The 14,391-nt window shown below is 39.3% G+C and overlaps 1 protein-coding gene across 6 annotated transcripts in view; it reads left to right on the forward strand.

Annotated features, from left to right (window-relative positions):
* The window catches only part of KCNAB1 (potassium voltage-gated channel subfamily A member regulatory beta subunit 1), a 398,382-nt gene that overhangs the window by 331,528 nt on the left and 52,463 nt on the right, over positions 1 to 14,391 (forward strand). For all 6 annotated transcript variants that reach the window (XM_027587681.2, XM_027587679.2, XM_027587682.2 and 3 more), the window contains exon 8: positions 4,500 to 4,586. In XM_027587681.2, coding sequence (XP_027443482.1) covers positions 4,500 to 4,586 — 87 coding nt within the window. The remainder of the gene's footprint in view (positions 1 to 4,499; positions 4,587 to 14,391) is intronic.

Raw genomic sequence — 14,391 nt, forward strand, 5'->3', positions numbered from 1 at the left:
GCGGAAAATTATATACGGAACAATTGCCCATCATTTAAGGCAACATTTTATTTTCAAGCTAGAAAGGAAAGCAAATGTGTGGACACCGCATGTTTGAATAGAACCCTCACAGAATCTCCAGACTACTGATTTCCTTGTTTCTACTCAGTTCAACAGACAACACGGAACACCTGAACCATCTCTGACCATGCCAGTCTGCTTAACTTCTGAAATGGGCATATTTCTTTAGATGCCTGTGAAGTTGGCTTACACTGAATTAAAGTTTACCTTATAAACAATACAGTTCCTGTTCATCTTAAGAACCTAAAAGAAAAATCAAATTTGATTTCTTTTTACTACAGTCACTTGAAAGCCATTTTCTTATCACCCAGCCACCCCACCCCTCCCACCCCCAAAACCTTTGGCACATGTGTTCCTTAAAAAAAAAAAAAAAAAAAAAAGAAAGCTATTTTCTTTACGTAACATCATTTAGTATCCTGTGGACTTTTGAGGAATTGCCAATTAGCTTGCAGACATCTTTTCAAGGACAGGGAGCTTTTCTCCTGCTTCTCCTATATTCACGCCCACAGACACTGGGTTAGTGCCAAGGGACAGGCTAAAGTCCAAAGTGCCTTCAGCAAGTGCATTCACTTCCCTGGCGCACTTACCTACCTTAGGTTATGATTAGCAGCCCGGATGCCCCTCTGCAGCCAAGGTTAATGCCTTTTTGCATGTCTACTTAAACTTAAAACAATACCTGGCTCCAAGCCAATGCTCAACAAACATTTGCTAAGTGGAGCTGCAACATGACTATTTGTTTATTGGAGATAAACCCTGAATGGCTTTGTTGAGCATGTCTTTTATGTTGCTACAATTTAACTATTTCTATAAGATTAAAGCATCCAAATAGGAAAGGGCAGGAGTGCCTGATTTGGTTTGTAGTCACATGAAAGACTAAAGCAGAAAGATCGTTTAACTCTAGTTTGTCTTTGGATAGATGAGGAAACCAGGGCCCAAAGAGGCTGAGGCAATGTCAGCAAGGTCATTCAGGCCAGCCCAAATCAGTACCCTGGATCCCAAACCACCTGCACATAGACCTCGCCTCTGAATGCCAGGCTGCTACATCCACCAGCTAAGAGCTCCGTGTGCTTGACTAACGTGCGGCTCAGACTTCTGTGGCTCCCACCAGTCTGCCTTCCCCCTGACTTCCCTGTCTTACTAAGAGTCCCTTCACTTTTCAGGCCAAAAATCCGAGAGTCATCCTTGATTCCTTGACCGCCACACTCTGTATCCAGCACACCTGCCAGTCCCCTTATTTCTATTTATGCAACTTGTTCCGAATTTGAACACTTCGTCCGGACTTGGCCCACTTGCCCTGCTGTCCTGACCTCTCACTGGCCTCCCTTCCTGCTTTCACTCCTGCCTCCTCCAGGTCATCCTCAGCAGACCCGTGACCGGCTCAAAATGTAAATCCAATAAAGTCATTTCCCCCGATTAACTCCTCATTTCCCAGCCCTCCCCCTCCCCCCCACCCAATGATTTTCCATCTCACAGAGAGTAAAACCCAGAATTTCCACCATGGATTTCAAGGCTTGATGTGATTGAGATTTTCAAAGTTGGGGACAGGGTCTCTTAGAGGAACAATCTCCTTCTACTTCATTTCAGAGTCAGCGTGGGGATTCAGGTGGATCACTGATGTGATGTAACACATGATTTCTTATATTCTCGCATGAATACACCTGAATCTCAGCCTAAATATCGAGGGAAAAAATGCCTTCCTGAGAAAGAATCGAGAGGTGCGGAATGATCACTTACAATGAGACTGACCTTCATATGGAGTGCCTGCCATTACTTATGGGTACACATTACTACCTTGAACGGTGAACCTGTGCCAAGATGCTCTCACTGCACTGTTTGCTCCTTGGGGATAAATACAGTGTCCATGCATCTCTATACCCCGGGAGCCCAGCACATTTTGGGGATCATATTGGGATTTAGCCCATGCTTAGGACATGGGAGAGTGAATGACTCAAATCCTGGCTGACCACACAGCACTACAAACGGGCCGAGCCAGCGGCAGTTTTTTCTTGTAGTTACTCTCTGCCCATGCTGAGCTGTTTAGAAGAGACACCGAGGGATAGGGCCATTATCAGAAAGGGGGACACTTGCTTCCAGTGCCAGGAAGGGCCAGAACTGTCACTAAATGCCTCCCTCAAAACCAGGAGGTCCAGTGAAAATCTTTAGCATTGAGTCTTTGGCACCTCTCATTCTGAACCTTTCCAGATGTGAGCACCACTGTGATAATCACCACATTTCTGTAGATTACTGTGCTTACAAAGTGCTTGACAGCTGGTTTTATTTGCTCTCCCGGAGCAGTGATCCTGAAGGTAGTATGTACTGTTATATCCACTGCAGATCAGAGACGTGAGTCACCAAAAAAAAAGGGAGGGGGGCGGTTTTCAAATAACCCAAGTGGAAACACAGAGCATGCTAGAGGACAGATTTCCAACCTTTCCAACCTGTGATACCCTGTTATTTGTTCATTGGGTTATTCTGTCCTCCCCTTACTTCCTCCAATACATATACTTGCTTCCAAAAAGTGGCTCATATCATAGTGCTTTTTAAGGTAAATTTAATTTCAAGCTGCCCCTTGAGAGAGCTGGTGATACCCCAGGCCTGAAAGTCACTGCAGTTTTTCGAGAGCAGGCATTGGACCTTGTAACACCCATCTGCCTTAATCTCTTCATCAGTGCTTCTTTTAACAAGCTACCATCACAGACAATCCTTCCTCAATGAATGAAAAATATTTCCGGAACTATATCCAAGCACTTCATTTTCCTGTCAGAAAAGTAATTGTGGCTGGCTGGTAAACCAGTTTGAAAAATCAAATTTAAATGAGCCAAATTTAAATTTATAAGAGCCTCATTTAACATGCAATTAATTTTATGCCTATAATAAAAAGAGAAAAACCACCGGTCTTCCTGAAGAATTAAATAGGCTGATAAGGAAATGCTGTGCCTCATGGAAATGAGATAAAATTGTTCTTGAACTGTCATCCTTTTGGTTGCGTAATATTATATACAATACATTCTATTTCAGGGAAGTATTAATTTTGCTGAAGTTAAATCATTTTTTCTGAGTACTCCTAGGAATGTGACCAAATGGCTAGGGCTAAAACTTAGATTATTGGTTCCAGATTTTTTTTTAAGTTCTCATTCTCTCCTTTATATTTACCTAAGTCTTTATAGCTTCTAGTGTTTTCGTTTCTTCCCCCAAAGATCAGGGAATAATAGAAATGGTCGAGCTCAGCTATATTTAAGGGTCTTCAAACTTCGTTTCAATCAGTAAATCATTTGCCAATCCTTTTATTCCTGTTACAGCACATGTGTACATTAGGATGGGCTTGGCAGTCATTTATTTCTGACTTACACCATTTTAATGTTTTCGATGTGCAATGAATATATCCCATCCCACTGTAAGCCTGTTAAGTTATTCATAACATGACAGTGATTTGCATTTTTTCAAGAAGAAAGAAGTTAAACTCTTAGGCTACTTTTTATTCTAAACTTTGCCCCTGGATACTGCCACAAATGAGTCACCATGAAAGATCATTCCTGGGTATGTTTTTTCTGGTGGGGTAGGAGTACTAAAATTATTGAGAAAGTTATAAGGCTTTTTTGAAAGATTTATTTATTTATTTTAGAGAGAGAAAGAAAAAAAGAGCAGGGGGGTAGGGGCAGAGGGAGAGAGAGAGAGAGAGTCTTAAGCAGACTCCACACGGAGTGTGGAGCCTGAGGCAAGGCTTAATCTCGCAACCCTTGAGATCATGACCTGAGCTGAAACCATGAGTCAGATGCTTAACCGAACTGTGCCACCCTATAAGACTTCTCTTTGTTGAGGACAAAGACAGCCTTTGATGTATTTTTTAAAGGTTCTAGGGGCCAATTAATATATTGTTGTAGTCAATGTCTTTCTGAAACTAATACAGTCCTTTTTTTAAAGTAAATGTTTGAAGGAAACCAAATTTTAACTATTTCTATTTTATTTTATTTTATTTAAATTCAATTAATTAACATACGGTGTATTATTAGTTTCAGAGGTAGAGTTCGGTGATTCTTCAGTTGTGTAGAACACCCAGTGCTCATCACATCACTTGCCCTCCTTAATGCCCCTCACCCAGTTACCCCATCCCCCCATCCACCTCCCCTCCAGCAACCCTCAGTTTGTTTCCTAGGGTTAAGAGTCTTTTAAACTTTCTTTTTTTTTTTTTTTAAAGATTTATTTATTTATTTATTTGACAGAGAGAGACACAGTGAGAGAGGGAACACAAGCAGGGGGAGTGGGAGAGGGAGAAGCAGGCTGCCTGCAAAGCAGGGAGCCCGATGCAGGGCTCGATCCCAGGACCCTGAGATCACGACCAGATGCCTAACCGACTGAGCCACCCAGGCGCCCCCAACTTTAACTACTTCTAATAGTGCTTATATTTGTACTTTTTGGGTTTTTCCTGCCTCCGTTCCCAGGGCTGAAGGGCTCCCTCCAGAGGCTGCAGCTTGAGTATGTGGACGTAGTCTTTGCAAACCGACCAGACAGCAACACCCCCATGGAAGGTGAGTGAAGAAATTTGATGAAAGACTCTAGAGTTATTGATTCTAACTGGATGACTCATTTCACTACCGGTAGGGAATGAAATACATTCAGACTGATTTGTTGAATGGGGAAAATGAACACCTTTCCAGTCAATGTCTTTCAGTCTCAGCATTTACCCTCAAGGCCAGAGCTCTGCAATCCTGTGTCTTCATTCCTTTTTGAAGCGCCCACAGGCATCGGGACTGTGGCTCCTGCTGGTTACAGTGCTTCCTTTTTCCAGGTTAATTTCACTTCTGCAATTTCATCAACTGAAACAATAAAATTAATTGGAAGGGGAGTTTATAACCCAGCCATCATTATTTTGGAGTAAGTCCCTTGATGATCTTCCTCTTTTGTAATGACTAGGTCTGATTAGCTTCCAATCCATGCTAACAGGTGCTAAGTGGTACCATGAGCAGAGGTTTATAGGAGTGTCTACTTCAAAATGAGACTCTTCATTGCAATTTGGGTTTTGATTTTCAAGGAGCTGCAACATTTTAGTTCCTTTCTGTTACAACTGTTTGAAGACACTAGGCATCTTCCTGTGGAAACTTTGAGAATGTTCCTAAAATTAAGTTTTCTTCAATTTACATTTATTTGTGGAGTCTACCTAAGATGATTGAGAAAGAAGATAGTTTGGGGGAGACATATTAGCATGTTCTACTTAATTGAGATTTACAGTCTTATGGATTAGACTTACCTGAGGTGAATAAGAACAAAGATATGTACGGGATAAAAGGAAAAAAGAATGTTCTGTCATTTGAGGCTTATAATATGACATACAGTTACACATTTTCAAAGAATTAGAATAGGGCAAATTCTACTTACTATTCAAAATTATACTGAAGATAAATTTGTCCTTGATGATTCAAAAGGTGGTCCGGGGTCTTATAATAAATCAGGTTCTATAAAGGTTTATTCTTGCTATAGGGTTATAGAAGTTATAGAAGTTACAAATGATTGTACATAGGAAAGTATATATGAATTTTTCTGTAGGTTGCATTTCTGACAAAATATTATGGAAATTATTTTCCTTGCCATTTATCTCTTAACTACAGAGAAATGTTAAAAATATATTTTTATATATCTTATTTTCTCTTAGAGCTTTCAGCTTTCTTGATTCCAAGTAAATCAGGAGTTTCTCATAGAGCAATATCAGTGTTGGAAATTCATAATAAGAATTATCCATGGAAATGACATAAAAATGCATATTTTTTATCAAGGCAAAGAATAGGTATTTCATAAAGCAGTCATAAACATCTTATTAGTGTAAGAAGTGCTTATTGCAAGGATAACATGATGTCACACTCTCCTCAATGACACATTGAAAGAGAACGCTAAAACTATCTGATAAAAAAAAGTGTCAAATAAAATGCCATTTGGTGAGGACTGTGAAGGACTGAAATTGCTTCCAAGTGCCTAGTGCCACTATTTTCCTCTTTGGAAAAGAATCCTTTGCAATTACACCATGTACAGGATAGAAAAACATTTGGGATTTTCCTGGGTCTTTTTTTTTTTTTTTGGCCCATTTTGTGCATCCTGCCCCTATGTCTAATGTTAGAGCTATAATGCAGGAATCTCTCAAACAGAAAACATTATAATTTGTATTATATACCTATAGAAGGAGGGAATTCTCAGTTAGGATCTAAGCTATGTGATATTGGTAAGATAATGGTGTCTGTTGTGTGAACTTTGAGTATGTGTTGAAGTTTAGTAGAAGGGAGCTTCAGAGTACTAAACAGACCAACAGCAACAACATTCAAAACACCAGATTGCTGCCCAATGGAATTTGTAACTGCAGCATTGTCCAGCCTTTGCTAGAATTGGAGAACATGTTAATTTTCCCTGAGTTTCTCAAATAAAATTCCACAGAGCAGAAAATTTTATCAAGCTCTTTTGTCAAGAGTCACTGTCCAAGTTCAGAAGTCTAATGAAGGAGGCCAAACAATAGAAAGTTGCACTTGATGATAAGATCAAGGAACATGGCATTTTGTAGCTCTGCGACCATCCACCACTTCAATGCTGGAATGTAGTCGGCTCTCCCCACCCTCCACCAAAGGGATTCACTCCTAGCTGGCCCATCAGGCTCTAAGACTTATTCCTCTAGGAGGATTTAGCAGGGACACACCAAAGAAATTCCTCGGGTAGGACTTGTTCCAGATTGAAATTGCTTCCCTGTAATTTCTCCCTGGCTTTCAGAAAATGTGTATCCTCAATCTTAGTATACTCATTTGTTCCAAGGTGGGCCCAGTGGAGATGCCGCTGTGATACTAGTCTCTGGAAACTTATTCTCTGCATTTAGTGTCTTCTACTTTACTGTAGCAGAGGGCAGCGCTGATCTGGGCAATAGAGAGAAGAAGAAATAGGAAATAAAAAGAAAATGAGAACTAGACAGGGATTGCCAGGAGCCCTTCGGTGCATTTGCTCCCTTAAAAATGGAAGAATATGGTGTCTAAGCTATTTCTGGATTCCACGTTGTTATTAGATTCATTATAAGATTCATTTCTGCCATGAGTTTCTAAGTCATAAGTTGTGTGAGAGTGAAGGTTGTACATGTACAATGGGGTCTACCTCAGAGGGCTATTAGTGTTTCTAAAAACAGCACAGAAAGCAAATATTATATATAATCAGAATTACCCTTCAAAAGCCTATAGTAGTTCTTTGTTAGTCAATGTTACTCTATAGTCTTTAATTAATTTTCAATTTCCTCTGCAAATATAGTGGCAAAACCATCACTGGATACTTGCCCAGCCCCCCAAGCCCCCTTTTTCTATTTTTGTAATGGCCAGAAAACCCTTAATATCATTCACATCCTTTTCTTTATTTCAGCAACTCACATTGGCAATTTTAGGCTCGACTGCATCCATTCTTGTCTAATATAAGTGATGTAACTGTGGCTGCCAAGTGCATAGTGATGAAGTTTCATATATTAAATCTACATATGTTGGCACTGTACTGTGTGTATGTGTTTGGGTATCTCATATTAGACCCTTAGCCTTTGAAAATCATTTTTATTGGTTTCAACCATTCCTATCAACTCCGTGGAGCCACGGCACATGCTAAGCTATAATTTTGATGAGGCATCTGTTTTAAACCCCAGGGACCTAATGAGAGAGCCCAGCACAGCTTTCTGAGACACGTTTTAAACAACTTTGATTTAAGTTTATTAAAATGCCAACCCCATTCATTTGATTTGCACCTTGAAAGGATGTTAATTGGGAATGTTTCTAAAATAAACCAAGATGAGTTTCATTCAGTTTCTCCATATCCTATAGCAACCAACTGAGCCAGAAAAAGATGAGCAGTGGCATCTTCTTCATAATATATAGGCATCATATGTCCAGTTAGTTGTTGTCTTCCTTGCTTTAGAAAACCAGTAGACAAAAAGTGGGCCCTCTCAAAAGAATGGCTGTAAATTACAAACGTGCCATCAGTGGAGAACGTGGTTAAGACACTTAATTTGCAATCTGCAAGCCTATGTGGTGCAATTACATTCTACAGCATGGAACGATGTTCCTGACAACAGAGGGGAACTCTTGTACTTTTCCCTCTGTCCTTCTTGTTTATTTTTTCTGGTTCACCTAGTAGGAAGTCATTTTTCTTTCACAGCATCTGCCATACCATCTGTCTCTTCTACAATATCTGGCATCGATGGTGTGTGTTTCAATCCCAGAAAAAAAAATCAGCCCCGTATCCCATTTCTTCCTTCTTATGCTGCTGTGTTCTTACCAGAGTCACTGGCAGTTCCTTGTGCTCTCTGCACCTCATATTCTTAATTCTCTCATTCCCATAAATCCCAGCGTGTATTTCAAAAGCTTCTCCTGAGCTCATTATACAAAAGAAACTTCATTCCAACATGAGTCAGGCTAGAAAGGGATAGACACAGAGCATTTGTGTGTCTGAGGACCTGTACTAGAGGTTTTTTGGTTTGGTTTTCTGTCATTCCCAAGTGTCAGGCTAATTTCTTTCTCTATACCCTTCTCATTGTTCCAGAGAGTGAGTGATCGAGCATTACTAGAGGGCAGGAGTCTACAAACCATGGACTACTTGTGAATAACAGAAAAAAAGAGGGGAACTGTTTTTGTTTGCATAACTTTTTATTTTTAAGATTTTATTTATTTATTTGACAAAGAGAATAAAAGCAGGGGGAGCAGCAGGCAGAGGGAGAATCAGGCTCCCCGCAGAGCGGGTATGAGACTCGATCCCAGGACCCTGGGATCATGACCTGAGCCGAAGGCAGACACTCAACCGACTGAGCAACCCAGGCGCCCAGTTTGCATAGCTTTTTAAAAAGGAAAAGAGAAATCCCACCAATGTGTTGATCTGAGAATATGATGATTTTTTAATGAAATCATATTTTAATTTAAAAAACATTTGGAATTCAGCCTTCTAACTTTTATTTAGAGCTTTTTGCCAAAACTAGTTAATCTCACAGACTCCCTTAGTCATTAGGTGTTTTCCCAACCTAATTACAGTTCAATTTTTTTTCCTGCTAGCAGATCAATGCAGACATAAACAACACAGATGTCTTTTTTACTTATTTTTTTTAAGATTTTTTTAAATTTATTTGACAGAGAGAGAGAAAGCGCACAAGCAGTGGGACAAGTAGAGGGAGAAGCAGACTCCCCACTGAGCAGGGAGCCCTGAGGGGGCTCGGGCCCAAGGCAGAGGCTTAACTGACAGAGTCACCCTGGTACCCCCAGATGTCTTTTTAAAATGAGAGACAATATCAAATTAGCTTCACTTAGTTCCCACAATATCATCATGTCAAACAGCCCATTCCATAAGTATTTACTTCCTGCTAAGCCATCTTGTTTGGTGTCCCCATATGCAAGCAGGAATCCATAGATATTCAGGTATCTAGGATATCCAATGACAGCTCAAAAAATACCAGAAAGTAACACACATTGCAGCATCCCAAATTTTCTCCAAGTTTTTCAATTCCAGAACACTGGACCTAGATATTTAGATCCAAAGCAAAGTTTTCAGAACAAAAATTTAATGACCTAAAAACTAGAAATGTCACCTAAGCACAATGGATCATCCCTCTGCCTTTATATTTTATTATCTTCCCTGAAAGACACTCTCAATCTTTCCCCCAAGACATAATGATACCAGGAAGAAATCTTCTGCAAATAGTCATTAGCAGCACTAATTATTATGCAAATCATATGTGTATTTTGAATTTTCTATTAGTTACTTTCAAAAGGTAAAAAGAAACAGATGAAAATAATTGTAAAAATATATTTTAGGGGTGATGTCTGGCTCAGAGCATGCAACTCTTGATCTCAGGGTTGTAAGTTCAAGGCCCACAATGGGTGTAGAGATTACTTAAAAATAAAAAAAAAATCTTAAAAAATACATATATATTTTTTCAATTTAACCCAATATATAAAAAATATCATTTTAACATGTAATCAATATAAAAATTATTAATGAGATTATTTTCACACTAAGTCTTTGAAATCTGTTGTGCTTTTCATGCTTATAGCACGTCTTAATTTGGATCAGCCACGTTTCAAATGCTTCATAGCCACATGTGGCTACTGACAACTGAATTTGATCATATGCAGGTCTATAAACTCTATTTCCAGTCTAGCAGAGCAACAGACACATAGTAGGTGCTCAGTAAATATTTATTATGTGTATGGATGGATAGATGGATGGATGAATGATTGGATGAATGAGTGAATAAGTGTTGAGCGATTGAATGAGTGAAGCTCTAAAGTGAAATAGATCCAACTTTATTTTTCTCTACTTGAAAACCTATTTTGGTTTCCTAATATCTACAAACATTCTGGCACCTGATCTGGTTCAACATATTTCAGGGTGATGTTGAGGACAGGTTGCTGGCAAACATTCCCAACACATTCTTACATTCCGTTTCTCCTCATCAGCAACAACAGTAGCCTCCAGATGCCAGGTCTTTCTCCAGAAATCTGACTGATACCTAAATGAGCAGAAATGAATGGAGGGATGATTCTTTGGCAGTTCAGCTGACCCTGAGGATTACTATATCGAATTAAAATTATCTAATGCATTTCATTTTTGACCCTGGCCAGGATGCTCCTGAGAGTCTCTAATGCCCATCAGATCAATTTCACCTTCTGGTTTGAAAGGCCGGGACAGCTGAGTTTTCAAGAAATTAATTTGGAGAAAATGATTTTCATATCCAAGAAGATGAGCCAAAACCTACCAACTCTGTGACAAAAAAAAAAAAAGAGCGATCTGACTCCAAAGTTACACCCTTCCCATTTTGTGGGAGGCCAGGCTATTCCCCCCCATATCCTTCTCAGAGCTCCCTTGGACACCCTATCTAAAATCTACCCCCCATACTTCCTACCCTCCTCCCAGGAGTTATTTTTTTCTTCATAGTATTATCACCACCTAATGTAACTTTCTTACTAACTTATTGCCTGTCACCCCCACAAGAATGTAATTTCTATAAGGCAGGATGTTTACCTAATTTATTAACTTCTGCTTCTCCCAGTGCACAGAAAAGTGCTTGGCACATAGTAGATATTCAATGAATTTCAACTAAATGAATAAGTAGATCCTATTATTGAATTTTTTCTAGATACACTTTTGAAAATAAAATCACAGTTATACGAAAACAATGGATCGTGGATCACCACATCAAAAACTAATGATGTATTGTCCTTGAGGTTTTCCAAGAGAGCAACTGTATGATTGACCTGGGCACCTGCTGTCTACTGAGCGTCCTTGCCTAAATCTTGAATCTGATCGCTCTTTTGTTCTGAAATCCTCCACGTCCTTTACAATTAGTGTAATCATAGATTTTCCAGGGTTCATCCATTCAGTCGAAAGGCAAACTTGAGACTGTGATTTTATTTTATTTTATTTTATTTTTTTAATTTTGTTATGTTATATTAGTCACCTCAAAGACAAATTCACCTGGCCATTACCTGTAGCTCACCAGGTAGCCTGATGCACAACCATGGACTCTGCATTTCTTGTGCACAGGATTTTCAAAGCCAGAATGGGATCACCAATCGGGCTGATTTAAGACTTTGAGTCTTCATATATTTCATGTATATTTAGTATACCTTGAATGTTTGGTGTCTTACACATTGGATACATTGTGAATATCACGTTTTTCCATCCTTCTACCTCTATACTCAGCACACACACACATTTCCTACTTTATGGCTACTGTGACTCAGAGGTTACTAATCCCCTGAGTCATACCATATACATTATGTGAATTCTGCCTGTGTCTCACAAGCTACTTGTTTCTCTACCCAGTTCCATTTATCCTTCTTATTTCTCTTACTTTGTTGAACAGGACTGAATAACCTTAAGTAACACTGCAAAGGCATGTTACAGAGGTCAGCACTCTTAGTTGGTGACATGTTGCTTCAGATGTTTAGTCTTGTAGGGGTGTCGAAAAATTGTCCAGAGTTAACAGAGCCCCCACCGCCAGGGTCCTAAACGTGGATAGATCTGATAACACATCAGAGTCCCAGTTAACAAATTATCTTTTCCACCTGGGTTCCATAGAACAGGAGATTTACAAAAACTACCTTTGCTAGAGCATACTGAGAAATTAAGAGTGCCAAGGCTGCAGAAAATATATGATTAGCTGGCTTTAAAGAAAATTATATTCCAAATAATTTGTGATCATCTAATACTGTATGTTGTGCTTTCTTTGGATGTCAAAGATTCCCAGCCTCATTCATAAAGTCCTGGTTAGAAGGGAAGACGCTAAAGAAGAGTGCTTATATTCTATGCAGTTTAGCTACTTCCTCTGTTGTCTCCCTTTCTTTGCCCTTTCTTTGAGACTTAAGTGAAGGCAGAAGAGATACAACCCCTATCATTAGGAAGATACGAAAAGAGAATGTGGGCCATGTGTCTGGAGGCCTATTGTACCTCCTCACCACAAATTTGTGGCCCTCACCAAGCTCAGAAACGGTGACTTTTTGTTTTTCTTTTTTCTTAAGTTGTTTTTAGTCAAGAAAGGGAAAGGGAGATTGAGAGAAAACAGACACGGCTTTTGCGTACCCCAGCTGTCAGGTGGAGACAGAACTGCTTAGTATTCTGGAGCTGTGGGTTTGTGACTCATGTGAACTTCCTTCTGTGTGCTTTATCATCTCCCTGGAGTTGTGACAAGAATTACCTCCATATTCTGAGGGGATGTCAACTCAGTCTCAGGGGAATTCATCTCCCTAAGTTCCTTATTGTGCTGCAGCTGATCCATAGTCACATGGGGAGGATTTGGAGACTAACATTATCCATTGCCCTAGCCCAGGCAGGTAGGGCTGTGGATTTTAGCAGCCGGTCACTTAGCAGCATCTCACTCAGGGTTTGGCCGCATGCTGCTTCAATCAGGTGAGCGGAGCCACTTGTGTCCTTGCTAATCTGGCATTTTCAGACAGTGGGGATAAACAAATACTCTTCAGTCTCTCTCTTACTTTCTGGGGAAAAAAAACAACAACAAAGTAATGAGAGGGTAAATGGCTTTGTTAACCCACCTCCCCGCCTTGGGGTGTTGAATATGTGTTGTGAAAAAATATGGGGTCTGCAATCAGAGGAAGAGGGTGCTAGTCTTAGGTGTGGGAATTTGGTTGAGTAGCTCAGACTTTCTGTTTCTCAGTTTTTCACTTGGAAAATGGCAAGAAGGAAAATATTACCTTGCCGGGACATTTCCAGGATTCTTGTGACGATAACATGAGGTAATATAAATGGAAATGTTTCATATACTGTAATGCTCTGTACAAATATTTTGAAGTTGTTGTTGTTACATAAATTTACAATTTTAGGAATACAGATGCATAACAAGGTATAATAATTGAAGTTTCAACCAGACACTAAGACACAATTGAAAAGAAATTTCAAAGAGAGGTGCCAAATCTCTATTTGTATACTTGCAGAGGAAATGAGCAAGAGCTAATTCCATGTCTTTTTTCTTCCCGCGGTGTTTTATTTTGAGAAATTAAAAACCTATGGAAAAGTTGAAAAAATAAACACCCAATATTCTTCACCTCGATTTACCAAATTGTGCTGTATTTTGCCCTTTCATTATCACATTTTGCCCATAAATACTTCTATCTCCTGAGAACAAGGCATTCTTCTATACAATCATCACACTCGAGAACTTTACCATTGATAACACCACCGTTATCTAATATGCAAGCCATATTCCTGTTTCCTGAAATGTCATTTATAGGATTTAGTTGTTCTTATTGCTGTTTGTTTTTGAGAGGGAAGTGGATCCATGATGTTTTTTCAAATTAATGTTTTACTTTAAAATCAAAACTGTTTTTTCGACTACATCAGCAAAATCCAAATCATTTTTCTGGTTCCGGTATTATTACATCCTATTACAGTTTTTCTTACAGTCAAGATTTTTAAGACCAAAGCCCTCTTGTGCATATGACATTGAAAAAGAGAACTGAAATAGATCATAGGTCAATGTGATATACTGAACAATGCAAAGACTTTGAAAACGGATAGACAGCTCTTTGTCCTGACAGTAACTCATAGAAATCCTGTGCTTTAAGAAAGTTAATATGAATTTCTGGTTCTGTTGTCCTCATCTCTAATGCTGAAGAAAAGACGAACACATCAGCATGTGTTAGTACAGACTGAATGGTATAATAATTATAAAAAAACAGTGGATAGTACATAAAGGTGCTCAATATATGTTAGTTATTACTCTTTTTTAAGTTTCTATTTTAATCCCCTGGTGTTCATCATGCTTCTTAATTTAATCCCCATCCCCTATTTCACCCATGCCCACACCTCTCTGGTAACCAGCAGTTTGTT

This window comes from Zalophus californianus, chromosome 1 (genome assembly GCF_009762305.2).
Source record: "Zalophus californianus isolate mZalCal1 chromosome 1, mZalCal1.pri.v2, whole genome shotgun sequence".
In the NCBI taxonomy this organism is placed as follows: domain Eukaryota; kingdom Metazoa; phylum Chordata; class Mammalia; order Carnivora; family Otariidae; genus Zalophus; species Zalophus californianus.